The sequence below is a fragment of the Fusarium falciforme genome, chromosome 3, assembly GCF_026873545.1.
Source record: "Fusarium falciforme chromosome 3, complete sequence".
NCBI lineage: Eukaryota > Fungi > Ascomycota > Sordariomycetes > Hypocreales > Nectriaceae > Fusarium > Fusarium falciforme.
The window spans coordinates 1442179-1469436 of NC_070546.1; the positions used below are offsets into that span (position 1 = coordinate 1442179).

At 55.4% G+C, this 27258-nt stretch overlaps 5 protein-coding genes across 5 annotated transcripts; 2 read left to right on the forward strand and 3 right to left on the reverse strand.

Annotated features, from left to right (window-relative positions):
• Positions 1-3778: 3778 nt before the first annotated feature.
• NCS54_00378400 (Phosphoenolpyruvate carboxykinase) lies at positions 3779-6634 on the forward strand (the record flags this gene model as incomplete). Its single annotated transcript, XM_053149341.1, has 6 exons — positions 3779-3926; positions 4081-4129; positions 4188-4263; positions 4337-4503; positions 4590-4623; positions 5291-6634. The coding sequence occupies exons 1-6, from the start codon at positions 3827-3829 to the stop codon at positions 6632-6634; spliced, it is 1770 nt and encodes a 589-aa protein (XP_053005316.1). The 5' UTR covers positions 3779-3826.
• Positions 6635-7785: 1151 nt separating this feature from the next.
• NCS54_00378500 (Hypothetical protein) lies at positions 7786-11238 on the forward strand (the record flags this gene model as incomplete). Its single annotated transcript, XM_053149342.1, has 2 exons — positions 7786-10821; positions 10876-11238. The coding sequence occupies 2 exons, from the start codon at positions 7786-7788 to the stop codon at positions 11236-11238; spliced, it is 3399 nt and encodes a 1132-aa protein (XP_053005317.1).
• An 842-nt stretch (positions 11239-12080) lies between these two features.
• NCS54_00378600 (Class E vacuolar protein-sorting machinery protein HSE1) lies at positions 12081-14301 on the reverse strand (the record flags this gene model as incomplete). The annotated part of the gene is made up of 6 exons (XM_053149343.1): positions 12081-12760; positions 12814-13029; positions 13080-13152; positions 13206-13955; positions 14008-14168; positions 14259-14301. 6 exons carry the CDS (start codon positions 14299-14301, stop codon positions 12081-12083), a joined length of 1923 nt encoding a protein of 640 aa, XP_053005318.1.
• Positions 14302-15568: 1267 nt separating this feature from the next.
• On the reverse strand, positions 15569-18459 carry NCS54_00378700 (Autophagy-related protein 13; the record flags this gene model as incomplete). Its single annotated transcript, XM_053149344.1, has 3 exons — positions 15569-18031; positions 18081-18176; positions 18235-18459. The coding sequence occupies 3 exons, from the start codon at positions 18457-18459 to the stop codon at positions 15569-15571; spliced, it is 2784 nt and encodes a 927-aa protein (XP_053005319.1).
• Positions 18460-20584: 2125 nt separating this feature from the next.
• Positions 20585-25432, reverse strand: NCS54_00378800 (BTB domain-containing protein; the record flags this gene model as incomplete). The annotated part of the gene is made up of 2 exons (XM_053149345.1): positions 24714-25432; positions 20585-24662 (listed from the first exon to the last, which is right to left on the reverse strand). The coding sequence occupies exons 1-2, from the start codon at positions 25373-25375 to the stop codon at positions 20585-20587; spliced, it is 4740 nt and encodes a 1579-aa protein (XP_053005320.1). The 5' UTR covers positions 25376-25432.
• Between the last annotated feature and the right edge of the window lie 1826 nt (positions 25433-27258).

Consider the following 27258-nt stretch of genomic DNA (forward strand, 5'->3'; position numbering starts at 1 on the left):
GAGGCTCGGAGAATGTCGGGACAGTCCAGCACAGCGAGCAAAGGTGAGAGAGCAGTGTGTGGAGGGGGCGTGTGTTGACACGGCGAAAGTGAAGCCAATCACAAGTGCCGCCTCGGCAGGTCGCCGTGGCGGGGGATGGACAGGGCACCTGGAAGTGGGGAGGAGTGGGGAAGCAAAAAGCCTGAAAAATCAATCAGGGGAATGCAAGTTCATGGTCTTGAAGGTACGTCACGCAGGCCAGACCCTTCGGGGCAGAGGCTACCGACGGGAATATTGTTGCATTATCGTGACCCTTTTTGCGTGACGAGTGACGATGATTAGATCCATGGATTTGCGGAGGCTTGGTCCTGCACCGGGGGATCGAGACAGCGGGGACCGGGGCGTACTGTAATGAAGGTCCACTATCGAGCCCAAATATCAGTGAGACCAAGGTCACGATGCCTGGTTCCGAGCTTTTAGCTCCACGAATTTGAATTTTCTTCACCGAGTCGTGACGGAGTTGACTAGGTAGCCAAAGTCATGTGCGACCTGTTTTGCGAATGACGCCGGAATTGCACTCGGCTCGGGCTACGGTGCTCTGCACTTTGACGGGGGGCAAGGGCATGCGGGGCCGGAAGAGGAAAACGCAGAAGTAAAAAGAGTCTAGAAGCTCATCATTGTCAAGGGGGCAGGCCAAGCTGAGCCACGGTGAAGCATGGGGAGTTCTTGACCACAGGTCTCGTGAGATGCCAGGTGGTGACCGAAATAGTAGCCCAGAGACTTGCGGTCTCCTCCGCTGTCTTCGTGTTAGTGCCAGGCACGAGAAGCCACATTGAAGATATTCTTTAGAAATTTCTGCGGCCGGCTCAAAGTAGACGCTGCATACAGGACTACAAGGATATGATTTTTCATGTAAAAGAAAAAATTGATCTTGATGGTCAGAGAGAGGCGAAAAAAGGGCAATAACACGAGAGAGGCGGACAACCGAAAGCCGAGAGCTGTCATCTCGGGAAGGCTCAAGTCATGAATGTACCAGCGGTGTAACGACGAGGTGGTTCGTCCCGTTTTGTTCCCGTGAATCGACTTACACCTACATGATGAGTACCTACCACACTGCCATGAGATGGGAAATCGCGGGGTAAAGGGTAAGGGGAAACCGCCACGAGGGAAGGCGCCTGCAATGCGCGTTGTCAAAAGTGTCAGTCGCGACTTACAGAAAGCCGCCTCTCAGAATCCATCCATTCATCCATTCTCCCGCCCATCCTCACTTACCGCCCAGCTTCATCGAGACACCATCCCTGAGTTGTCAGAAGACGGGAAGAGATCGGGGTAAGTTACCCGCTGGCGACTACACCAGAATCAGCATTGGTGACGGTGAAGACCACGACAACAACACCACAACAAGCGGCCGGCAATAGCCACGCCATCAGCCGGAGCCAGGCTGTGCTGCGCTGCGTTGTGCTTTGCATTGCAGGGCCTTCGCATCTTCTCACCGGCGGACCCGTGGCGGTGGATTCAGACGAGCCCTCTTCTCTCCGTGTCTTCTCCACTGTCTCCCTGCTTGTTCCTGTCTGGTGACCAGCCAGTTTTAGCAGCACAGACCCATCTCGACATCGTGTACCTGAGCCCGGAGGTTGACGCTTGGTGTTTTGCTTTTCCTCCCTCACCTCCTCCGCAATTTGATCTCAGCCCTAGCTCCCATGCCTGGGTCATTCCCCTTTTGCTCCATGCCATCCGTCGCGGGTTCCTGTCGATGGACGACGCCTTGGCGAGCTTGTTTTCCTTGTCACTGTGGCGGTTTTCTTCACGTGTTGTTGATGTGATCTGATTTCGAGACGGCTTTTCTTTTCCCTTCTTTTGCCCTTTGCCGGTTCTTGGCCGGCAAGGGTTCAGTCTCTTCGGGTACCATGTATATCTTGGTACGTAAAAGTACCTGCTACGATGACTTGGGCGCCCGTTCTGTTGCCTTGCCTCTCGTTTCTCGTGGGTTTCAAGGTGAAGTGTACTTCACGATGCCCAGGTACCCTGGTATCCTAGTCCCTTGATTGCCCGTTAGGTCGTCACACCTGCATACCTAGCCAATAGATTCATCCGGTTCGATAGAATCTTTTGCAGGTCGCTTTTGCATGTCCCCACACCACGCCCGTCCCGCAGTGTGTACCGTATCCTTCCACCATCCAACAGAGGCAAAGCGAACAAGCAAGCAACCAGGGAATCAGCATCAGCAGCAGCGCCAAAATTGGAAAGAACATGGGCCGCACACTCAGCCAATCCCCCGTGATGAAGCCCTCTACCGTCAAACCGGGGTTGCAGGCGCCTCCTGATGGCGCAGGGAATCAATGTCCGGAGGGCTCTCACCCCCTCCAGCTCTGTCTGTGTCTCCCCTTTGCCCCAGGTCTCCTCCGCGGCCGCCCCGTGCTGCTCCGAAGCGAGGGGAGGCTGGAACGCTCCTTCACCCATCGGGGTACCTGGCAAGCATACGGAGAACGGAAGACGGGGGAGCCGGACCCAAGGCGTGAAGAGAGCCTGGAATCGGCACGGCACGGTAATGTACGGTAGGTTACGGCACGGACAACGGGACCAAGAGACGGTCATCCGAAAGGGGGTACACGTTGACCAAAAATCATGGATTAAGCGAAAGGGATTTTGTGCTTTTGTGAGTACGTACTTGGAACTGGAAAACTGATGCTATCAGGTATGAAAAAAATGACAATGCAACTGGAGGTTGTGCCATTATCTAATGGCGGCCAACACGAGGGGATATGGAGGCTTGGGTTCGACCGTTTAGGGCCTGGTTGGCTCGTGCTGGGCCGGCGATCATGACGACACAGTGCTTGGGGTTTACCCACGAGCAACCAAACAATGCTTTTGGATGGTTAAGACAGACAGCCACCAGGGCAACTCTGCGCTCCCAGCGGCCAACCTAGAATCGAGAAGAGGTGCTTTGCAGCGGGCATCTGGGGGAATTTGGCAGTTCAGAGGGGGGATTTGGACGTCTGAACTCGCATATAAGAATGACCCAAGTAGAGAGACAGCCATGATTGTCGTCATCACCACTTTCTCCTTCACACATCTATCAACAACCTGACTATCAGCTGCTTCTCAATTGCTCCGTTCAACAACGCTGCGGCTTAGCAACACCACTAACTCTGCTATCGTGTACATGGGCTTGCCGTCACATTAACGTCAATACGTCAACCAAAGGCGCCATCCGTTCGGCATCATCCACAAATCCAAGGATCCCAAGACTTTTGGTCGGGACTTCTCCACAGACAACCACTCATCTCCCGTGCTTGTCGACCATCTCGACGAGCATCGACCACCATCGAGCTCCATCTAGCCCATCTGGCTCCTGCATTCTCCGGCATCTTCCCCCCTCTGTGACCTCTCGGCCTTTGGTTGGGCTTTCTGGCCTTGCACGCCCCTCCCCCGTCCAAACTCTGACGCTTCGTCGCCCATCAAAGGAAAGGAAAAACTTGGACCGGGGTTACAGTACGTTCTGTGACCCTCCTCCTCCGTCCCGCAATCCCAGCTGGCGCCCAGGCTTTGCCCGTTGTACCAGGTGTACCGTCCGGTCACCGTGTACCAAGAAATCTCTTCCGGTATAATTTCGTGCCTGTCACCTGCGACGCCTCATCGGCTCCACTACGCGCTTGTCTCTGCCACTCGACGCCCGTACCAGAGCCTCCCACCCCATCACTCCCCGTCCCTCTCCATCCTCGGTTTCAACACTCGCGGGCGGGCACTATCTGAGGAACCCACCTTGTGGAGAGGCACACCGCGAACCGCACACCCCCGGGCGTACACCATTAGATCTCGAGCTGCTCGTGAAGCTTTTATAAAAGCCATGAACGACCCCGTCTACAGAACAGCTTCTCCTTACTCTGAACCAAACGTCAAAGGCCCAAGGTCCCAGATTCAGGCTTCAGGAACCGGTTTATTCAAGAGTGAGTCTCGACTCTGCCCTCCTCGTCATCATTCCAGCCTCTTGAAGGCCTCACACGACCACCTACCTCTCCTACCCAGCTTCATGACGAAGTTACCACCACACACTTTCTCGACAATCACACAAAGTCGAAAATGTTGCTGACTCTGTCGCAGTGCTTCCCAACAACGTCAACAAGACTTCCCTTCACCCCACCGGTGTTGCGTACGTTTCCTCTCAATATGCTTTTGTGAGCACAGGTCGACTAACACGGATGCCACAGTCCCCACGTGGAGCACACCGAGCTGGAGCAGGAGCTTCACGACAAGGCTCACATCGACTACGACCGTGTCGCGATTGTAAGAATTCCAGCACTCAATTGGGCTTCAAAAGCCTCGCTAGAGACGCTTGTGCTAACAATTGCCCTCTCAGATCCCCAACCCTTCCGTTGCTGCTCTCTACGAGGATGCTCTCGTCTACGAGACCGGTACCGCTATCACCTCCAGCGGTGCCCTGACTGCCTACTCTGGGGCCAAGACTGGCCGCTCGCCCCTTGACAAGCGAATTGTCCAGGAGGACTCTTCCAAGGACGACATCTGGTACGTGATTTCCCGAGACTCGGCAATAGAGTTCCAGGTGCCGGGCACAAATCGAGATGAGCTTGCAGCTAACATGGAATCTCCAGGTGGGGCCCCGTCAACAAGCCCATGACTCCTGAGGTAAGAAACAGCTTGCACACGCAGTCTGAACATGATCCCGATCCCCTGGCCATCGAGATGGACCTCGTTGTTGTGGCACTTTGTCTCCTGTTTTGCACCCTCGGTTGCAGCAGCAGAAAATTTGCAGACATCACGAGCGAGCGCCTAGACCCTCGTCGGAACAGCACCTCCATTCCAGCGACCAGAATTGCCTTTGCCCCGAGGGTACCCGTGGCGTGAGCGTCATGGCCTCCCATGGCTTGCCCACCGGTGCTTATTCTCTTACCCAATTGCCTGGTCGCTGGTTGGCAGAGGCTTGGTCCAGTGGTTTTCTAGCAGTTGTCCAAGACTCTCAATGGCCCAGTCCTTTCCCCTGGTCGGGGTTGGCGTCATGGGGTCGGCAATCGTGACCCCGCAGACGACCACACCCACACGCACTCGTTCCCTTTCCTTCTTGCCCCCTCTCTTCCCCGGCAAAGTAGCCACATGGCGGCTTGTGCCACGGCTTCAGACCGAGCCCAGCCCCGAGCCCCGAAGCCTTCGGCCGTGGCCTGCCCCTCTTTTCTCCCCCGACCACGACTTTTCCCGATTCCGACCTTGATTACCCAAACGGGCAAGGTCTCCGGCCGCCTTCCCGACTTGAGCTTATCCCTGCGAGCAATCATGGCTGACAAAATTATCTCTACAGGTCTGGAAGATCAACCGTGAGCGTGCTGTCGACTACCTCAACACCCGAAGCCGTATCTATGTCATCGATGGTTTCGCCGGCTGGGACGAGAAGTACCGCATCCGCGTCCGAGTCATCTGCGCGCGTGCCTACCATGCTCTCTTCATGCGCAACATGCTTATCCGACCCTCCCGCGAGGAGCTCAAGGACTTCCACCCCGACTACACCATCTACAACGCTGGCAAGTTCCCCGCCAACCGATACACTGAGGGTATGACCTCTGGCACTTCGGTCGCCATCAACTTCGAGCAGAAGGAGATGGTCATCCTCGGTACCGAGTACGCCGGTGAGATGAAGAAGGGTGTCTTCACCGTCCTCTTCTACGAGATGCCCATCAAGCACAACGTCCTGACCCTCCACTCCTCCGCCAACGAGGGCAAGAACGGCGACGTCACTCTCTTCTTCGGTCTGTCCGGTACTGGCAAGACCACACTCTCCGCCGACCCCAACCGAGCCCTGATTGGTGATGACGAGCACTGCTGGAGCGACAACGGTGTCTTCAACATCGAGGGTGGCTGCTACGCCAAGACCATCGGCCTGTCTGCTGAGAAGGAGCCCGATATTTTCGGCGCCATCCGCTACGGATCCGTCCTCGAGAACGTCGTCTTCGACCCCCTCACCCGCGATGTCGACTACGACGATGCCACCCTCACCGAGAACACTCGATGCGCCTACCCCATCGAGTACATCGCCAACGCCAAGATCCCTTGCCTGTCCCCCAACGCTCCCTCCAACATCATCCTCCTCACCTGCGACGCCCGCGGTGTTCTGCCCCCCATCTCCAAGCTCGACCGCAACCAGACCATGTTCCACTTCATCTCTGGTTACACCTCCAAGATGGCCGGTACTGAGGACGGTGTCACCGAGCCCCAGGCTACCTTCTCCAGCTGCTTCGCTCAGCCCTTCCTTGCTCTGCACCCCATGAAGTACGCTTCCATGCTTGCCGACAAGATCGAGCAGCACAACGCCAACGCCTGGCTCCTCAACACCGGCTGGGTCGGTGCCGGTTTCGCCCAGGGCGGCAAGCGATGCCCCCTCAAGTACACCCGCGCTATCCTCGACGCCATCCACTCCGGCGACCTCGCCAAGGTCGAGTACGAGAACTACGGTGTCTTCAACCTCCAGGTCCCCAAGACCTGCCCCAACGTCCCCTCGGAGCTCCTCAACCCCTCCAAGGCCTGGACCGCCGGCGAGGACAGCTTCAACACCGAGGTTGTCAAGCTGGGCAAGCTCTTCCGCGAGAACTTCACCAAGTACGAGAGCGAGGCCACCGAGGACGTTGTCAAGGCCGGCCCCACTGTCTAAGCGGGAGATTGAGAAGAAAGAGGAAGAAGAAAAGGGAAAGCGAATTTTTTCGATGGGTCATGACAAATTAAAGCAACTGTTTTCCATCTGGGTCCGGCGTCATATCATGGCGGCCGAAAGAACCGGCTGCCCAAATGTTTTTGTCTGAAAGGTTTATAGGGATGAGATTGTGTGTAATGTAGGCATGAACAAAGCTTTACGAATCTGCAATAGAAAAGTATATATCATCTAAATCTGGTTCCATTTCTGTGGAGTGAGGTTGAACATTCCGTTGCTTATAGCTCTTGGGGATTTAACAAGTGTGCTCATCAATATCGTATTCCTACGACGATTGACTTTTGTTTTTCTCTTTCTCCATTATCCACCCCCCCCAAAGTCATTTTGATTTCTTTTCACTCTATCCATGCTTAAAAATGCGTTGTAACTACGGATATCGATGTCCTCTATATGTCGGTTTCCAGCTTGGCGTTCAGACATCTGATCTAGTTTTGAGACCAGGGGATTCGATAGGAGAGCTAAGAAACCTAAAATTAGTATATATACTCATGCCCATACGAGTATTATCTAATCATTTACAAACCTGGCTACAGTGTTTGTAGTTTGTTAAAGTTGGACAGCAACGTCCAAGATCTCGTCGTTGGGTGGCTTGTGTGAGTGGCGCATGTCGATTCTAGGTCACTTCCAGTTGAAGGCACTGTGACAACAGGGATCAGGTACGCCGTGGCTTGTGGTGCGGCTCACTGCAGTTCACGGCCTCACAGTGCTTTACGCGCCCAGGCTACACGCGACCGTATGATTGGGGGCGAGGGGTCCAGTTGCTGGGGCAATGCATTATGTCATCCAGGGCGGGCAGCAAACAAACGCTTTCAAACGGGGACCCTAGCCAAAGTTCCAGGTACACAACGGTTTCACGAGATGGCACATCACCTCACTCAAGGCTTTGACCATTCATGAGCTGCCGTGACGACGCGTCTTTGAGGCCTACGACTGACAAGCCTGGTACCAGTTTGTGCATTTAAACACCAGAGCACCCTCGAGTCGACGCAAGACTTTAGTTTCTCCAAGTTGCCCCCGCCAACCCCCGCCTCGACAGACGACGAGACGATCAACACAAACCGCAACGATTCTACCGTCCTGCGTGACTCGGAGACATGGTCAAAGAACGTGCGCCGCCCAAGGCGCCCCTACATCCTACCAAGGATGGCGGTAACCTGTCCCGCGAAAAGTCCCCCGACGATGATATCACCGCCCTCATGCGTGGCCTTGACTCCGTCAAGGGGAGCGTCAAGACCATGAACGACCCCTTCAATCCAACCGACGCCACCTCTACTCCCACATTCGGTCATCCTGCCAAGATGATGTCGTCTCGTAAGCAGAGAGCAGACGTCTTCCTGCACCAGAGGACCCGCCCCGAGCATCACCTCGACGGCCGAGGCAGCAACAGCATTGCCAGAGTCTCGGGACCCAGAGCGCCTACCTACCAAGACCGCAAACCACCGCCGATGCAAATGTTTAGCTCCAACGCCCCCGTTGCTCCGCCTTCGTACTCCCGTGATGAGGTGTTCTATACAGACCCCGCCAAGGCCAGTGCCGACTTGAAAGCTCTGCTTGAGGGTGGCATGGACGAAGGGGAAGACGAAGAGGGGGAGACCAAAGGTGATGGTGAGAAGAAACCTGAGGAGGCCAAGGAGATAAACGATGGCTCCGTCGACGGCCTCAAGGTGAAGCTACTGCCTCATCAAGTGGAAGGTGTCGAGTGGATGAGAGGGCGAGAACTCGGCCCCGTCAAGCGAGGCAGGGTGCCCAAAGGTGGCATTCTCGCCGACGACATGGGTCTTGGAAAGACGCTCCAGTCCATCTCGCTGATTCTCACCAACCAGAAGCCGGAGAAGGATGGCACTGGCTGGAAGAAGCAGTATGAAAACATCGAAAAGACAACACTGGTGGTGGCCCCGCTGGCCTTGATCCGACAATGGGAACACGAAATTAAGGACAAAGTGGAAAAATCCCATGGGCTCAAAGTCTGTGTTCATCATGGACCGAACCGCACTAAGCGGTTCAAGGACCTCGCCCTCTACGATGTTGTCGTCACAACCTACCAGATTCTGGTCTCGGAGCATGGCAATTCATCCGACGCCGAGAATGGTGTCAAGGCAGGATTCTTTGGTCTACACTGGTGGCGAGTCATTCTTGATGAGGCTCATACCATCAAGAACCGCAATGCAAAGGCTACAAAGGCCTGCTATGCCTTGCGTTCCGAGTACAGGTGGTGCTTGTCGGGTACTCCTATGCAGAACAACTTGGATGAGCTACAATCTCTGGTCAAGTTCCTCCGTATCAGACCCTACGATGACCTCAAGGAGTGGAAGGAACACATTGACCTCCCCCTGAAGAACGGCAAAGGACACATTGCCATCCGCAGACTTCACAGTCTTCTCAGATGCTTCATGAAGCGCCGAACCAAGGACATCCTCAAAGAAGCCGGTGCTCTCAACCCCGGTGGCAAGCCGTCGGCCGAGGGCGAAGGTTCCGCTACGGGATTCAAGGTCACTGAGCGCAAGGTCGTGACCGTGGCGACAGAGCTGTCACCTGCAGAGCGCAAGTTCTACGATCGACTGGCGGCGCGCGCCGACCGCAGCATCGAAGCCATGATGCGTGGCAGGGTCAACTACGCCAACGCCTTGACCTTGCTCTTGCGGCTGCGACAGGCTTGTAACCATCCCAAGCTTGTCGAAGGCAAGCTGGAGAAGGACAAGGACGCCTTGTCGACAGACTCGAGCCAGAAGTCGCAAGACGCGGATATTGATGCCATGGCCGACATGTTTGCTGGTATGAGCGTTGTTTCCAAAGACTGCAACATCTGCGGACGAGGACTGAGCAGCGAGGACACCAGCTCGGGAAGAGACATCTGCACCGAGTGTCATGATGATTTGGCGTACTTTAACAATCACGAGCGGCCAGAGAGGCCAAAGAAGTCCAAAGACAAGAGCAAGAAGAAGCACAAGTCCAAGAGAGCGGTGAAGGAAGAGATTATCGACGAGAAGGTTGTTGACAGGCAGATCGTTGAGGATGATGCTGAAGAGTCACCCAAGAAGACGGCCCGACGACCTCGGCATCGCAATGCTGTTGTGGACAGTGATGACGATGAGGAAGAGGAGTCACCGAAGAAGACTGCTCGGTCTCGGAACCGAAATGCTGTCATCGATAGTGACGATGACGACGAGGAAGAATCACCAAAGAAGGCCCCTCGATCTCGACACAGGAATGCCGTTGTCGATAGCGATGACGAGGACGAGGAGGCTGACGAGTCACCCAAGAAGGCAGCTCGGCAACCCAGACACCGCAATGCCATCGTCGATAGTGACGACGAGGAAGAGGGCTCCTGGCTTGTCTCCGAGGGCGAGCAAGGATCTCTCCATCTTGGCAAGGCTGGTGGTGAGGAGGACGAGAACGCCGAGGGCGGAGGTGACTGGCTCGGCTCTGACGACTCGGAGGACGAGGAGAGCAAGGTCCAGGAGCAGAGCAATCTGAGCAGCTTTGTTGTGGACGACGAGGCTGCGAAGAAGGAAAAGGGATACCGCTCCATGGGTGAGGCATCTGACTCGGATGGCTCTCTATTGTCTGTTATGGAGATTACGAAGCGGATGGCGGCCCAAACTTTGGACGATGAGCCATCAGTCGTCGCTGATACCACAACTGCCGATACGACGGGAGCCGATACTACTACGGCTGATACCACAGCAGCTGATACGACTGCCGCTTCGGGTTCATCGGCCTCGGAGTCAGAGACAGACTCCGGCTCTGACGACGACTCGGATCTCTCGTCCGAGGAGGATGACAGCATCTTCTACCCGTCGCGCGATCCTCACTCACCTCAAGTGCTCGCGTCGTCCAAGATCCGCGAGCTCATCAAGATCCTGCAAGCCGAGGTCAAGGAGCACAAGTTTATCGTCTTCTCCCAGTTCACCTCTATGCTTGACCTCGTCGAGCCCTTCTTCCGCAAGGAACGATTCTCCTTCGTGCGCTACGACGGTAGCATGAAGAACGACGAGAGAGAAGAGAGCCTACGTCGCCTCAGGGGTGACCCCAAGACGCGCATCCTGCTGTGCAGTCTCAAGTGCGGTAGTCTGGGACTCAACCTCACCGCGGCGACGCGTGTCGTCATCCTGGAGCCATTCTGGAACCCAGTACGTGTCTTTGTATCCGTAACTTGTTTGGAACAGTCTGCTAACATGACCTAGTTTGTTGAAGAACAAGCCATTGATCGTGTCCACCGTCTCACGCAGACCGTCGACGTCATCATCTACAAGCTCACCGTCACCAAGACGGTCGAGGAGCGTATCCTCGACCTTCAGGAGAAGAAGCGTCTCCTTGCTGAGCAGGCCATCGAGGGTGGCATGCGCAAGGAGGGCTTCAAGCTTGGCCTCAACGAGATCATTGCCCTGTTCAAGCCAGGCTCTGCCCAGAACGATGATCTCCTCGGTCCCGCCAACGAAGATGGCGACAGCGTCGACGACAAGGGTCGTAGGGCCGCGGCTATGATCAAGCGAAGGCCCGGACGCCCGAGAAAGGAGGAGAGCGCCGTCTACGGGCGTAGGTGGTGAGCGTCTATGTACCATTGTGTGCAATTGGTTGCTTGGAAAGGGGCGGGGAGCTACGGATGGCGTGCATAGAGTGCATTGGACATGGCGTTGGAGGGTTTTTAGAACATGAGATACCGATAATGACATATGCACGAGTTTATCATGAAAGCACTACTGAATAACCCTGGTGCTATGGGATAAACATACTAGATCTAGATGGTTTACCGCTAGCCGGGAGACTGAAGTGTCTGGCGAGAGCAAACGACCGTTCTCTTTGAGAAGGAGTCCGACCTGATCTCAGAGCTCCTTAAACAAATTTAGAGGGCCCGTCAGTTTCTGCCCCCTGAGGACATTTGTTGCCTCCTATTCCAGTCAACTCTACTCGCTATAACTACTAACTAGATCTCAACTGTACAAATAGCAACAGTAGTTCTCGTGTTGAAGTTTAGTAGTTATTACAATATTCTTACAAAAGGCGTTGTCGAGTTTAGCCTTCATGTTGTCAAGTTTCTTGCCATCCTTCACTGTATGTTTTGGTGCCGATTAGCTGAAATTCACGTCTTCTCTTGCTAGCTACCTAGGCAGAAGCCGTCTCTTCCCTTCTTCTGCTCACAAACTCCTCATCCAGTCATCCATCACCCAAAGAATGAATGGTTGCGGCCGTGGTATCATACACGAAAGAACCCAAAAAAAGACGTGACGAGACAGACCTGGGGAAACCAACCACCCAACAGACACACATGTGCTATGTAGATCAAGTAAATTTAAGCAGAGCCAGTGGAGGGGAAAGAAACACCAAGGCTATGGAGAAATCCTCTTGTCGCTGTATCGACGACGGTTCCATGTCCTTCGCTCACAAGTACCTAGTACACACCACCGCTCTGGTAATAGCTGTCCGGTGCTGGGGCAGAGGGTCCATCGCCAGGCGGAACATAGGGCTTGTACTGAGGTTGACCGCCGCCAGCACCACCGCTCTGGCTAGGGAGACCATGGCGGGCATCGTAAGCAGCAGCGTTTCCGGGTTGCAGAGGAGGAGGCGTCATGACGCTCTGAGGTGGGGGAGGGGCAGAACCGGTGGGAGCAGGGGGTGCTTGGCCATGAGGGTTGTAGCTTTGGTACTGAGGTTGCTGCTGTTGCTGGGAGGTATAGGGGCCTGGTGGTGCTGTAGCATTGTCGGCTGTCTCATCGGGCGAGTATGCAGGACCTGGGTATGTCGAGGCTGGGTTGTTGGTTGCAATAGGTGAGTCGTAAACTGATGTTGCCAACTCCTGAGCTCCGTACGTGCTGCCTGGTCGACCGCCTACGGGGCCTTGAGCATAGGGGTTGGCGCCTTGGGGAGGATGAGAGTAGGGAGTGTAGTTCTGTGCGGGAGAGGTGCTGATGGGAGCAGGCTGTTTGCCGCCAGCGGGAGCCTCGTCTCTAGGGGGGAAGTGCTGCGAGCCAGGAGGGACTTCAGCTCCAGCTACATAGAAGGGTGCTTGGGGGTTCTGGCCCTGGTTTTGGAAGTTGGGTGGAGGAGATGAAGCCTGATACTGAGGGCGGTCTGGGATATGTTGGTCAGTATAAGCGATGGAAGCGGCAATCGGGGTGACTAACCTCCTGGTCCGGGAGTATAGTATCGTGCTGGGTCCTGTGGAGGCGCTCCTTGAGGAGGATATCCGCCGGGCTGGGGATAGCCTTGACCTGGTGGACCTGGCCGCATGGCATACTGCTGATAGTTGGGCTGAGGAGGATGAGCCATGGAAGACTCGAGCAGAGCCTCATAATCTCGGCACGCCTTGATAAACTTCTCGTTCAGTTGTGTGAAGTCATCTGCTCCACATTAGTGACATGACTTACGCCGCGACGATCCTATGACTTACCCTTCCTCTGCGAGTACTTCTCGATCAGCTTGATAAGCTTTGGCCGAATAGCGAGAGTCTGGTGATATAGCTTCTGCCGGGTTGTTAGCATATTTGAGCACAGGAAGCTCAAGACCAGAGACTTACGCCAATCTCCTCATTATCCTCATCTCTGGGTGCCGTGTTGGAGGTGCTCAGCAAAGTGAGCAGCTTCTCGACATTCTTGATCTCGCCAAACACCTCTGATTCCATCTGAGCCTCGCGCTGCAACTCGTCCGGCGTGGGGTCGGCCAGCTTTTCGACATAGTTGAGTGGGAAGATACCCGTCTTGCCTCTGAGAGAGCCCCTCCACCAGTCCTTGTAAACGCTTTCCAGAACCGCAATTATATCACCCTTCTTGAACTCGAGCTCACCAGGTTCCGAAGGCACAAAGTCGAAGAGGGCACGCACTCGGCTAACGGTGGCAGCTGTGGTGCCGGCGGGCACGGGAGGGGGGGGACTCTCTGTCTGAGCACTGGGTCCGGCTTGTGTGCTTGGGCCGGCGGCGGCAACCTTCTTGCGCTCCTCCTCCTGTAGACTCAGCTTGAGTGCCATCTGCAGCTCGTCCTCCTCCTTCTGGCGATCCAGGTCGGTGAGACCCTGCTTTTGGGGCGCACTCGGGGGCTGGAGGTTTGGGTTGCTTCGTGTGACACGGTGGTAGGCCTCGCTCATGATGCCCAGTTCGGGGTCGTCGCTAAACATGTCGGACCAGCTCTTCATGTGCTCGATGATCTTGGACTTGACTTGTGTGTGCGTGTTACGGTCGTTGGCGAGACGGAGGAGGGCGTCGGTGAAGGCGCGGCTAGACAGTTCGCGGTGCATGCTCTTACCGCAGTTTTGCGCAAGCGCATGAGCGAGCTATATCGGAGTTAGTTGGAGACAGGCAGGTTGTGAACAGGCTCCAGCGTACCTCGAGGGTGTAAAGCTGGACATTTGCGTTGCGATGCGCGAGGCGCCTGATGATGCTCTGGACGGCCTCCTTAGGGCCGTTTTGGTCGCCCGAGACCTTGTCGCAGACCTCGATAATAGCGCCCCAGTCCTCAGAGGTGAAGCTTTCGTCAGTCGCCTTGACTGTCCTGGAGTTAGCATATGGGCAAAAAAGAGGTGCCTAGCTAGACGCCTTTGCATGACGAAGCTCGAGACGAGGAGCGGATAACGTACTGACGACATCGTCGTAAGGGCCTGCAGCTGAGGCTCGAAACATGATGGTTGGTGCTGCCAAGCAGGCTGCTGTCTTTTGGGTATCAAGCTATCGGTGGGTGCGGGCAGGTCTCGGCGGGGAAAGGGGACTGCAAGAGCAGCGTCGGGTCGAGATGCCGAGGTGTTTTGGTTTGACTGGATGCCTGGGGTATCTAGGTATGGAGCGTATCAAGGGAGATGGTGTAGGTGTAGGTAGGTAGTTGGGTAGGTTGTTGGTGGTGATGATGTGAGGACAGGAACCCCAGTTTATCGTCGGTCGTCGGCGTCGTTGCGCAAGTGGCTCTCCACACGTCACTCTGGCTGAATAGAACAGAGCGGTCCCTCAGGCCTTTCTTTTCTGTTCCTTTTGGCGAGAAGTCGTCGTGGACTGCAGGGATATGGATGGTCAATAAGAGAGATTGGCTTTGGGACTCCAAGGCTGCGTGGGCGGATGTTTAAACAGGCTTCCAGGTCCGTCCTTCCTTCCTTCGCCGCGCTGTTCGTCATCCATGGGAATCAGCGGGGCTTAGCTGCCTTCCCGCCGGTTCACTTTGCTCTGGCCAGTCAGACCAGGCAGAGAGAGCTCTGGGCTCAGCTCTCCCCTCCCAGCAAGGCCACGCACGCGCCACACAAGCACTAGCCCGAGCTACCTCCAAGATACCCATGCAATCTCCACATACGGGTTGGAATACGTGTATTTCTCATCTCGCTCTTTCGGTTCCGAGCCCGAGGTGCCACAATTGGAGAAGCAGACGCCACACCAAAGACGTCACGAGCCCGCGGACGCGCAACTGGCCGCGACCGAGTCCTACAGGTGGGAGGGGAGGGAACAAATTCACGACAGAGGACGCCTCAGCTATCAAGGACTCTAACATTGGATAGGTCAGTATCGACTCGACGTAACCTGATAGTAACCTGACTTCCGAGTCCGAGATCAGAGCCCTGCAGTCAGCCCTGGCTAGACCCCGTCCCTCGTCAAAGCAACGAAAAACTCCGTATCCATTCTGTGCTTCCAAGTTGTAATGCATACCTACAAGCCCCCGTTGACGCCAAATCACTTCATCAACAGCAAGTCACCTCCTACATACCTAGCCAAGTGACACCCATGCGCCATCCTGCCAGCAACTCCTGGGTCCTCGAAATAAACCTACGTGCTCTGCTCTAGATGGCTCCCGTATATCTTCCTCCTCTTGTCTGAAGCAAGTTGATGCTGTATCTGTCCGTCGTGTAAATGGCTTGAGTATGCCGAAAAAGCACATAAAATGTACACAAGCTGTTGTTGTTCAGGGCCTTTACCACCCTCGTCGCGAGGCGCTGCGGCTCTCGTATCCCGCTCGGTCAGAGCCGATGCCTGGCGCGCCCTGGGCACTACTCCGTCCCTCTTCAATGCTCCGTCGGCCTTGGGCATCCATCTCTGAGAGATCAAAGACTAATGGCTCTTCACCGACAGAGTCATCATCTCCACGTCCCGGCCGGTTGATGGATCCAGTGAAGCTTCCACGCGAAGACTGCGGTGGCGTCTGCCTGTGTGAAGGCATTCCCATATATCGGCGTCGTCCAAAGGGAGAGCTGGATGTCACCGCTGGGATGAGCCCTTCAGGAGGGTTGTCTTCCGAGAGTCCTTGTTGCATCATTTCTGGTGGGTCAGTACTCTCGATCTCGGCAGCTGGCTGGAGTCTGCTCGACTCCCTTGCCGTTGACTCCTCCTCCAGCTGCGCCTGTCGGCCCCGCAAGATGCTCAGGCTGGGCACCTCTCTGTCATCCGCCCCCAAGCTGATGCTGCGATGCGCAAATGCCAGGTCCGTCTCATCTTCATCAGCCATCGCGCGGTTCTGTAATGCGACAGAGCTCGCCCGTCGCTGGTAGGTCCCCAGTCGTGGTGACAGGGGTATATCGATGGCTCCAGTACCATCTTGAGTGACCGTGTTCTCCCTAATGGGCCCGGGCAGGGCACTATCTGGCGCCTGCCTCTGCTGTGCAGCGATCCGGCCTTGGTTGTTGTAGTCAATGATCGAATTCTCGCTTAGCCGAGATGGGATCGCTGGAGTGTGAGGTGTATGTGGCGATAAAGGCTTTCCTGGAGATGACGACGCAGACATGGACGCTGGTGCTACCATCCCCGGCACACTTGTCAGCTGCCGGCTAGAGGAGCTTGATGATCGATGCATCTGCACCGACGATGTCATCGACTCAGTAAGAGCGTTGTTGGAGTCCTTCATCATGTGAAACCGGGAAAGCTGTGCCACCGTCCTGTTTGTGGCCGATTCTCCCTTTTTCGAAGGCTCAAAGCTCTTTAGCGTCTTCTTGCTGTCGAGTGCCTTGAGGAACTCGGAGATGTTATCATCCTCGTTCTGGAGCGACTCGGAGCTGGTGCCGGCGACTTCAGCGAGAAGTCCCGAGCCTGGCTGGACCACTGATGAAGCCAGACTCTGTCTTCCACTGCTGCCCTGCTCATCATCACCCGCCCTGCTGGCACCTCCAAACGACAGGCGACCACGGCGGTGGGTAAAGCTGCTGCTGTATCGGCTTGTCGAGGCCGGCCGAGGAGACCCGGTGACGGCGTTGTCGACAGACTGAGGGGGCCCACCCCGTAGAGATGCCGGCATACCGGCCGTGAGGGACGTGCGGTTGCCTGGTTGCCGAAGAGACGGGATCATCCCCGGGCGCGTCAGGGACTGGGGAGAGGCTGGCTCGGGCTCGATCTGGCGGGGAACGGGCGATCCCGACAACGAGCCAGCCTTGAACGGCTGAAATGATACTGATGGCCTGCGACTATGAGGAGTTTCCGTTCGTGCCGGCACTCGGGTTGAGCCCTGCCGAGTTGGTAACGAGTTTGGCCCATCCACCTCATTGTGCACTGGTAGAGAACCAGGAGGTGAGCTGGTGTCAGATCCAGGGGCCCGTACTGCCCTCAGCGCTGAGATGGGGCTGGTACCCAAAGGAACGTTTCCATGGAACGTCGAAAGGCTTCCATAAACCTGTTGCATATCACTCAGATTCGGGCGTGCACGGTTATCTCGTAATGACCCGACCTCGGCCATCGGCACACGCGGCCTATCAGTCTGCTGAGGAAGTGAAGGTCGGAAGAAGTTTTCGTCTACGCCCATGAAACGAGAGCTCAATAGGGCCTCAGAGTCATCGACCCGGAAGTTGCAGTCGTTACGATACGTAACAACAGTGCTCAGTCGTCCCACGGGAATCTCCAAATCACCAAACATGTACTCTGTTACGTTATCTGGTCTCCCATCGATGGAAAACCGTAGTTGATCATATCGTGGACGCTCTGAATCGGACATGCGTACTCTGCATCGAGGGGTAAGTGCTGGATGGGAGCTCTTAGCTGGTCCCTGGCTAGCAAACTTCCACGCTGGAAGCAGGCGGGTGGCGGTGAAGAGTGAGCGGAAGAAGACGATGGCCTTTTTGTAAACGGTGGGCAGGATGAGGCCAAAGTCGGTGGGCGGCATGCCCGCGTGCTTGAGTTCAACTTTCCATCTCTCAATGATGACCTCAGAACTCCTCCGGGATGCGCCAGAGGAGCTGTCGGTCGAGGACCCTGAGGAGTTGAGCTGCTCCATCACGTCCCATCTTTTGCCATTCTCATCAACAATGACGAGACTTTGACTTTCTTTTAAGCGAGATGTGTCCAGATACACCTCGATAACCATCGCAGGTGGGTGGTTCTCGAAACTGCCACAGGTCTTCCAGATCTTGAGATCATCTCTAAAGTCGTCAATCTCATCCGTCTCGATTTGGAACTATTCATTGGTCAGCAACACACCACCGTAGAAGAGCCAGTAGACATACCCATTTGTTAGGTTTCCGTGCGCCGTTGGCTCCTCGTGCAGGCTTGATCTTAATACGGGAATCGAGGACTAATGTTGCTGTCTTTGCATAGAAATTCTGCAGATGAAGCATCAGCACCTCGGGATCGAGCTCAATGTATCCATCCCATTCGTACCTGTATTATCTGATCGAGCTTCTTGATAGAATCGGCGGGAAGTCCCACAGGCGGTGGGGTCTCAAGAGTCGGTGATCTCGGAGCATCTCTACTTGAGAAAGATGACCCAGCGCGAGGCCGGGAGCCCAACGCGGCTTCTCGGGCAGTATTTGATCGGGGGAGATTCGTCTGGGGCTTCGCGCCGGGGCTCGAGACCCGTGCCGGGACTCGGGGTTGTTGATGCATTGTAGGTGGTGGTGTGCGCGGAGGGTCGTGGTAGGTGTCGGGAGGGAATGATCACAAACGTATAGGGATCTTGGTCGGCCAACGGACCTGCTCATCCATGGTTCATATCTCTGGGAGCAGGATGGTCGGGAGCGGAGAGGGTTTCAAGGGATTGGCGAGCTTCTTGAGTAAAGTTGTATCGGTCCGGGGTCGGTCAGGGACAGGCGCATGAAAGTGGGAAATAAAAAATACACTTTGATGCCGACGGTGAGCTGGCGACTCAGGCTTGGGCCGTTGACAGCAAGATGCAGGCGCAAAGTTAGAGGGAAATGGGGATAAGCGCAAGGCAGCCAGACGCAGCCGCCAGGGTTGTCGTCAATGAAGGTACAGGATGGGTGAGCAAAGAGGGCCTAGCACTGCACTGTCCTGTCCCACGCAAGGGTAGGTAGGGCTAGCTCGGTTTGTTTGTGTAGTTGTTGTATGTCTGTGCCCGTGACGATTTGGATGGTGATGGTCGGGTTGCTGCAGCGTTCGTCCCGTCGCTGCAGCCGCAACAAAAGTCTAGATGAAAGAGACGAGTTGCTTACTCGAGTCGATGGAGATGGCAGACAGAGCAGAGTAGAGCAGATGGAGGTCACGACGTCGCAAGAACCAAGGGCCTCGTGATGGGCGACCGGGAGTGGATTGGACGGGCGGCTGTCGTCATCGGCTGGAGCCGCACGTCACAGGTCCATATGCGTCTCTCTCTGAGTCGAGCCTGCGTCAATGCTGGGATGTAATGAGTCGCTCCCGATTATGGTGAGCTAATGGATGTCCAAAGTTCTTGATACAAAGACTGATTATGCTGCAGCCTTGTCAGGCGGCAATTGAAGGATGAGAGGAGACGAAGACGCGGATGAGACGGGGTCGAGAGAGAGACGAGATAACGACAATGGATGGACCTTGGCTCCGGCAAACGGATCCATTGGATCCATCCTCCACTGCCTGCCTCGATCGCCTGCGTTGCCGAATGGGGGATCACCATCCAAAGTGGACGGCCACTGAGCATGGCCCTCCAGGGGACGTGGTCAGTGCGGTTCAGTGGATGCTTCGAATCGCGTCTGGGCGGTGGGTACCCCTGCAGGGTGCTGACTTCCAGCGCTTTGATTGCTCCCGGCCGGCGCCTGTTCTCGGCCCCCACAGCCGGCGACCTCTTCTACACCTTTGGAGACGGGAGTCCTACACTCCACCACTCCTCCGTGGCATCACTCAGGGTCTCCCTCTCCGCAGAGGTTCTCGCCTCTCATCAGGCAACATCAGGGCATGGACAAGCATTGAACAAGCACCTTGCTCTACATGGGAAACGTGCAGCTCCCTCCTCCTCGCTCTGGTTGGCTCGTGATGGACGCTGTGACAGTTCACAGAGCAAACGAGTCACGGTAGGTTGACTCATGGCCGCTTCTCCCCCCGCCTTCCAAGCCTTTGAGGTGAGGTGGGCTTATCTCGCTTCAGGCGCTTTCGAGATAAGCTGCCTGGCCTGACCACCTCCTCATCCGAGGATGGACTTTTGCTCCTATATCTTCTCTTTCCAGTCTAGCCTGTTGGTAGATCGTAGATGGTCTTTGGTGCTACAGACCCCGCAGATCCATATTCACATGAATGGGCCCATTCATGGTGGTGTTGCCATGCTCATGGATCCATTCTTCTCATGTTGTCTTTGTATCCCTTGAGAGCCATGACAACGTATTGCTGGAGTAACGGCGCACTGATTGATAGTAGCGCATTTCTTTGTCCCACGGACGTATGCTATACTTTGAGCATGAGGCATGAAAGAACTGTGACAATCAATGCTATCGAGGTTGGCCCTTGAGCCATCAGACCTGCATGGTGATATGGGTAGTCTGTTGAGATTACGGCCACCTTGAACAGTTATGCTTAGCATAACCTTTACTTCTAAAGGCTATAGCTTTCTACGTCCCTGACTTCACATGTCCCATTCAAACATGAATGTATATACATTGTCCTCGGCTAGATAGCCACGGTTAAGCCAATAGATACGGGGAAACGTAAACTCAACACCATCTACTCAGCACTCAACTTCTTCAACCTGGTCAAGTTCCTCTCGAGTCCTATGCTCCTCGAATGCAAACCAATCCAATATCCTCCCTCACGTAGCCTGGGATTTATTACCTCGTCCCTTCCCCCCTCTGCCTCGACCACTTCCTCCTCGACCACTGACCGATGGCCGGCTATTGGCGTTGGCACCGGCTCCTCCGCCGCCGCCTTGCCCACCATCTATTGCCGCTTCACCGGCATTCTTGGCCTTCACCCCTCTGCCTCGCCTGCCTCGTCGCGCCCCCTTGCTCTCCTTATCTCTGCTCTCCTTCTGCTTCCGTCTGGCCTCCTCCTCTTGTGTCCGCCGGCTCTCCTGGTCCCACCACTCTTGAAACGCCTGTTCTTGTTGGATCTCTTGGAGTGACCGCTTCGCAACGGCTTCCTTTACAGCTTCCTGCTCGCGTTCTTGCTGACCAATAATATCCGCCAGGGTGAACCCGAGAGTCGGCTCGGCTTTGGGTGCTGGTGTTATGTACGACTTGGAGTGTGGCACCAACGGTTTGCTGGCTTGGGCTGCTGAGGGTCCTGCGACAATTGTGGGGGAGCTGTTTGTTCGACCCTGTCCCGGAAACCTTGTGTCGGGTGACGCGGTGCGACGTGTCGCAGACTTTGGCTTGGTCTCGGAAGCTACCAGCGGCTTGGCCTTGACAGACGGTACTCCGGAGATCTTGGCATCTGCCGTCATTGCCTCTTTCAACGATGTCTTGGGCCCTGGGCTAGCTGTCTTCCAAGGCGCAGGCTTTCCACCTGGCGGCACTGGTTCCCATGGCACTCGGTTGGCCGTTTCATCTCTGGCCGCCGCTTCAGCCGCCGCCTGCGCTTGAAGCTGTCTTTTCCGCTCCTTTTGTGATATCTTCGTCTGGGGCTTATTGGCAGTTGCGTCCTTTGTCTTTTGCGCCTGGAGTCCGGCGGTCAGCGCAGATGTAGATGCCTCTGACATGATGTCTTTCAAGTCGAGCTTTGACGTGGCCAGCGTAGAAGATGCCCAGGGCGCACCGGATTTTGACATGGCACTTGATGAAGATTTCGTAACCTCTAGCTCTGTTGGCTGCAGCGTGGGCGACAAAGAGAAGGCGTTGGGCGTTGGACTCTGGGCAACATCCAAAGGTTCCTTGCCCTTGGCTTCCCTCCAAGCCTTGGGTAGCTGTGGCATGTCTTCAGTGTCGATGGGGAGACGGAGACTGGACGGCTCATTCATGGGTGACCGCGTGTTGGTGAGCGTCGGGTCATCCTCGTCGTCCATATCAAAGATCAGCTCAGCCTGTGACTGTTTGGGTCGCAGGTTAGGACTGAACGGTTCGTTGCGTGCAGTTCTTGACTTGCGCCGGGTGTCTGGTGTCTGTAAGGGACTACCATCATCCAGGCTCCCAATCCGTGCCTTGAAGGATGATGAAAGCTTCTTTTCATCCTCCTTCTGCATGGCCTTGAATGCCATCTCTTTGATTCTGATATGTCGCTCTTCGTCAATGTCAGCAGCCAGCTCTGGATACTTCTCATGAAGTAGCAAGGTTGCCCTTCCGCTCCGGGCAAATGGAAGCCGCGCAAGCTGGTTATCACGGACTACTTCATCGAGCTCAAAAAGAAGGTCTTCATCCAAGTCATCCAGGAGGTGGTTTTCAAGCATCGATTCGAGCTGGAGACAGATGTACTCAAGCCCAGTGTCCTTGAACTCTGTAACAGAGCACGGGCTGATCTCGTTGAGCAGGTTTGAGATGTTCCGCGTGGTGACGAACTTTCCAATGAGGCTTTGGCAAACTTGAGAGAGCCGATCAAGCATCAGCTCGTTTGCAGCGCTCATGACGCCCAGGACAAGCTCTGACAACTCATCGAGGTTGGCCACCGATACTTCGTCAAAAAGCTCTTGCCCGATGTCGGCATAGATGAATGACATGACGTAGTGAAAGATGTCAGGATCGATGTGCTTGAGATCAACCCTGATCTTGTCCGCTTCGCCCATGCCGTCCCGACGTCCGGCGAGCCACTGACCTTGAGAACGGCCATTAAACAAGCCCTCGAAGAACGGGCATCGCTGGCATAGTAGCTGGCTATGGGCCGTGACATCTTCTCCATCCAGTTCAAGGATGATGTCACCATCGTCAAAGAAGCTAGGGTCATAAATCGCCTGCTTGAAGTCGGCATCGAGAGACTCGTCCACCCCTGTCTGCAAGCGAACTGCTGCCTCTAACTTGGGCAAGGCGAGTTTCGTCGCCATCTTCATCAGCTCAGTCCTGACACGCCGGAAACGGGGGGCATCCGCTGGTGATTCGCGTGTGTACCTCCACACAGGCACGAAACTGTCTTGATAAGCGTGGACAACGATGTTGAGAACGGTGTAAATATCAACCCCAAACAGCGTCAGCAAGGCCTTGTCCTCGTCGATTTGGAGGCTGTAGGAATCCGTGCTAAACAATGAACCACGGCTGCGCAACTCTGATAAACCATGCCGCAGGACTGAACTTCTCCCTGCAAGAACCCAGCTATGAACTGGTATCCTCACTTCGGGTGCATCAGACGAGCAAACCGCCATGTTCATATCGTCAAACTGGAACGAGTTCATTGAAAGCCAATTCAGCAGATGCTGTACGATGTTGGATGACCGAAGGATTTCATAAGGAACCGAACCAGGCCTCTCGCGGACGATGGCCTTCTCGAAGGCTTCAAGACCAGTCGTGGTCTCGCCTAGGTCAGGGGCCCGGAAACTGTTGAGGCAAAGAAGAGAGCTGATTTCGTCGCGCAGTGACTTTTCCGAGATCTTGATCTCTTGAGCCATCACTTTGCTGTCTTTTCTGATGGCAGCAAACGCGCCAAAGATGGAGCTTCGAACGGCCACGCAGTTGGTGATGTAGGGAACTCGCTGGAATTTGAAGTCCTTGCGCTTTGCTCCCGACTCTGCGAACCCAGTCATTTTGCCCTTAGTACGCTTGACTCGTTTCCAAACAGCCCCTGATTCGGTACAGATGATGACTGAACCATGCTCGCCGACTCCCACGGAGGCGACCCCGTCCTTGCGTGAATCCCAGATGCATTGGGGCTGAGTCAGGGCGTTCTTGATCTTGACCGGGTTGGTGGTGGACGCGGCAGATTGGCTGGGGTCCCCCTTGTGGTTGAGATGTAGCGTGAAGAGATCTCCGCGTGCCGTCACCGCAGCGATTGTCTCGCCTCCTGAGGCAATAGAACTGATTTCTCTTCGGCCCGGGTCATACCGATTTGAATAGGAAGAATTCATCAAAGTGTGATTTGTGAAAACGTCGGGGAATGGAAATTTGACCAGGTTGTAGCCATAGTGGCTGAAAACCCAGACCGTGTGGTTGGAGAGGAGACAAATGGTAGCTCTGTCGATGGCCGAGACCATATCAATCGGGGCTGCCAGGAGGGATGCGGCAACCTTTCTGGGGGTAGGTTGCACGTCGAGCGACCTGGAGTCGGCGTCCATGAGAGCAAGCTGCCCTACGTTTCGCCCCCAGGTGAAGAGAGAGGATCCTGTGTGGGCAACCGAGTGATTCGCTGATGCAGCCACACCAAGAACTATCTCCTTTTTGAGGGAACCAAAAACCTGGCGCGGCGTGAGGCTCATTGGTTCTTCATCTGCCTTCATCGGTGGTGGCAGCGCGTATCCGAGCTGCGAGCAAGAGTTTAACCCCCAAGTCCAGAGTTCTCCATTTCCTGCGACTGCCATGGAATGGTTCTGTCCAAGGGCAACCTGATGGACCTTTTTGTCTATAAAGGGGCCCTCCACAGGCACAAACCTAAACTGGGTATTCTCATGGCCAAGACCGAGTCTTCCTCCGCGTCCAACTCCACATATGTAGAGATTTGAAACTGGGTCGGTCGTCAAGATGGCGCTGTGAAGTTTTGACATGGTCACATCTTGAATAATTAAAGGACGATTGCGGACCAAGGTTGGGATTTGGTCAAGATCCAGTGAGGCAGGAGCGTCCATATCCAGACTTTCAAGGTGCGAGTGGTGAAACCGATGCACAAGGAGGTCTGGACGGGAGAGGTGGATGCGCTCGGGATACTGTCGATCATCCTCGTCGCCAACTCCTAGGGACACATTCTTGTTGCTCCCAAACACAAAGAGCTCGTCGCCGTCAATGGAAGACTGAAAGGTATGGGGGACCTTGAGCGTTCTACGACCACAGTCAGCCAAGTCAGGGGGTCTATGTTCTGTGTGAACCTACTGATGTGCCCCATCGCCTGTACTATCCACGCTATCAGCGTCACTATCCGAGCTGCTTCCATCGTCCGTATCGTTCAGCGATCTCGCGGCAATCGTCGAGTTGTAGACATCGAAAGGACTGTTTCCTTCATGGTCCTTGGTCTTGATCAAAAGACCAACCTTGTTGACGGCGCTCAGGTTGTGGTTCGTCAAATCGATCCGTTCCTTCTCCAACAGCAAGCGCGCAATCGAAACATTTCCAGCATACAAGGATCGGTGGAGGGCATTCCAGCCGCTCTCGGGGTCTTGGGCGTAGAGGTCGATGGCAGGATGTTCGATAAGGGCGCGGACGAACTCGTAAGCATTCGGTTCGGTCGAGGAGGCGGCGCGCAGCAAGACAGTCAGGCCGGCATGGTCGCGGCTGTTGATTTCGGCTCGTCCGAGGTTCGTGTTGGCGTCCTTGGACCTGGCTGGAGTCTGCGGGTGTCCGGATGCCCGGCGCTGCTTGGTAGCTGATCGTGGAGAGGTGCCTGGGCCGCCATAACTTCCTCCAAAGAAGCTGCCGGACCCTCCTATGGCCGGGCTCCTTGACACAGCCTGCGCGTTGTAGCTGGTTGGGGCCAGCAGACGCCGAAACCTATCGACATCATCTTCCCAGTAGTATTTCCACAGTAAGTGACTCATGGGCAGGGGGCGAGAGGACTCTCCCACGCGCGAAAGGCACCTCGCTGTGAACTCGATGGGTCACGGCCTGTTTAAAGGTGCAAATTGAGGCGCTGGAGAGCTCGGAAGGGTCGGACGAGCTCTGGATGAAGCAAGAGGCGCTGTCAGGTTGATGCAGGGCGTGTCGCAACGGGTTTTGAGCTGGATATAAGTTGCCACCGAGCGCAGATGGGAGCGACTAACAAGGGGTCGAAAGGGGCGTTTGAAGGTCGTCGGGGGAGGTTTTGGAGCAAAATTCGATGATTTTGATGTTGGCAGCCGAATTTGATGGGTGCGATAAAGGTCTTGAGCTGCAAAACTTTGCGAGTCAAGACTCTGTCAAGTTGGAAGGGCAAAGAAGCACTGGTAGATGATGACTTGGAGATTCGACCTAGGCAGCCCTGGAAGCATGTACTCTGTACCAAGGGGCCGATTGTGCGCGTCAGTTGCCCCAAAAACAAGCCCCAAAACGCGCACTCAAGCTGGCCCTGGCCTTATTACCCCGCCACGGAGTACCACTTACAGAAGGGTCCCTTTTACTGAGTCGAAGAAGAGCCAATAATGGCTCGCGGCAACAAGGTGTGCAGCTGTTGAGCTCTGTTACTCAACCCGAGCTTCTGCCACATGGTCGGACCTGGCGTCTTCTATTTGCCGTTGTAGAACTCTGTTCCTGGATGAAGTCGGAGGCCGAGGGGACTTGTGATGGCATTCCCGGCATCAGAAAGTTGATGAGCTGCCAAACGTGTCACCTCTACCTCAGCTGGGTCGAAGCGTCATGATAATCTAGGAAAGATTCGGGAACCCGCATCGAGTCAGTTTGCAGGTGCAGCTGGAGAGCTGGTACCTATGGCCTGGGCGAACATAGGTACAAGGGTAGCTTTGAAGGAGGAACAGCTACGTAATGTAGAAATGGGGAGCTCGATGATTGCATGGGGTGCAAAGCACCTGGGACAAGGAGATGAGAGGTGGTTGTTGCTGCATCTCACAGCTTGGGGTGAGTGAGCAAGCATCCCTCGCAACCGGACACAAGGGAGCCAGGGATTCTCGGTCAAGGATGGGCTGGCTGGTCCAGGCGCTGAGACAGCATCACCACTCACGCTCAGATGGAGAGGCAGGTTAAGGACGAACGGATTGGCAAGTCGAGGAGATACGGAACCGCAGAAACCATACGATGGTCACTTTAGGGGCCATTACGAGCGCACGCTAGAGAGAGGATTAATAAAGTGCTGTTGACATTGACTGGGCATACTTCTGATGTTGTTTTCGAGTTGCTCGGTTGAAGTGTGGTATAACGGCGAGTTGATGGCCCTGGCCTATACTCCGTACGCTGAACTCACACATATTACCGGGCCATGCCAATGAATGAAGTTTTGCGGCCTTTTCAAACACTCAACTCCAAACCCCGTCCCCGTCTTCAGCGCGTTGCTGAATCCAAGGGCTAGACCGGATTGGGGAGACGCTCAGCATCCGCTCGGTCGACGGGGGACGGACGCCGTGGCCGCCCGGTGTCTTGACCGGACGCGTGCGCAGCAATTCGCGGGGGGGATGATGATGCCATGAGACAGCACATCAGAAATGTTCCGAGGAAGGGTTCCCATTTTGGTGTCGGATTCGGCTTCTTGGCCCTGTAAATCAACCATGGCCGAAACTCGTCGTCAACCTCGACTCTCCAAAAGTCGGCTCGGATGCACAACCGGCAAGTCTCCGCGCCGACTTGTCCCTCCCACGCCCGGTTTCGCCATCCCACGTCTTTTGGAGCAAAAGAAAGCTTCTTTCCTTTTGACGTCCCGGCCCCGTGGAGCCGTGGCTGCAGTCAGGGCTTCCCTTTAGCAGAGCCTATCGGGCGAGGGACAGGGCGAGGGTTT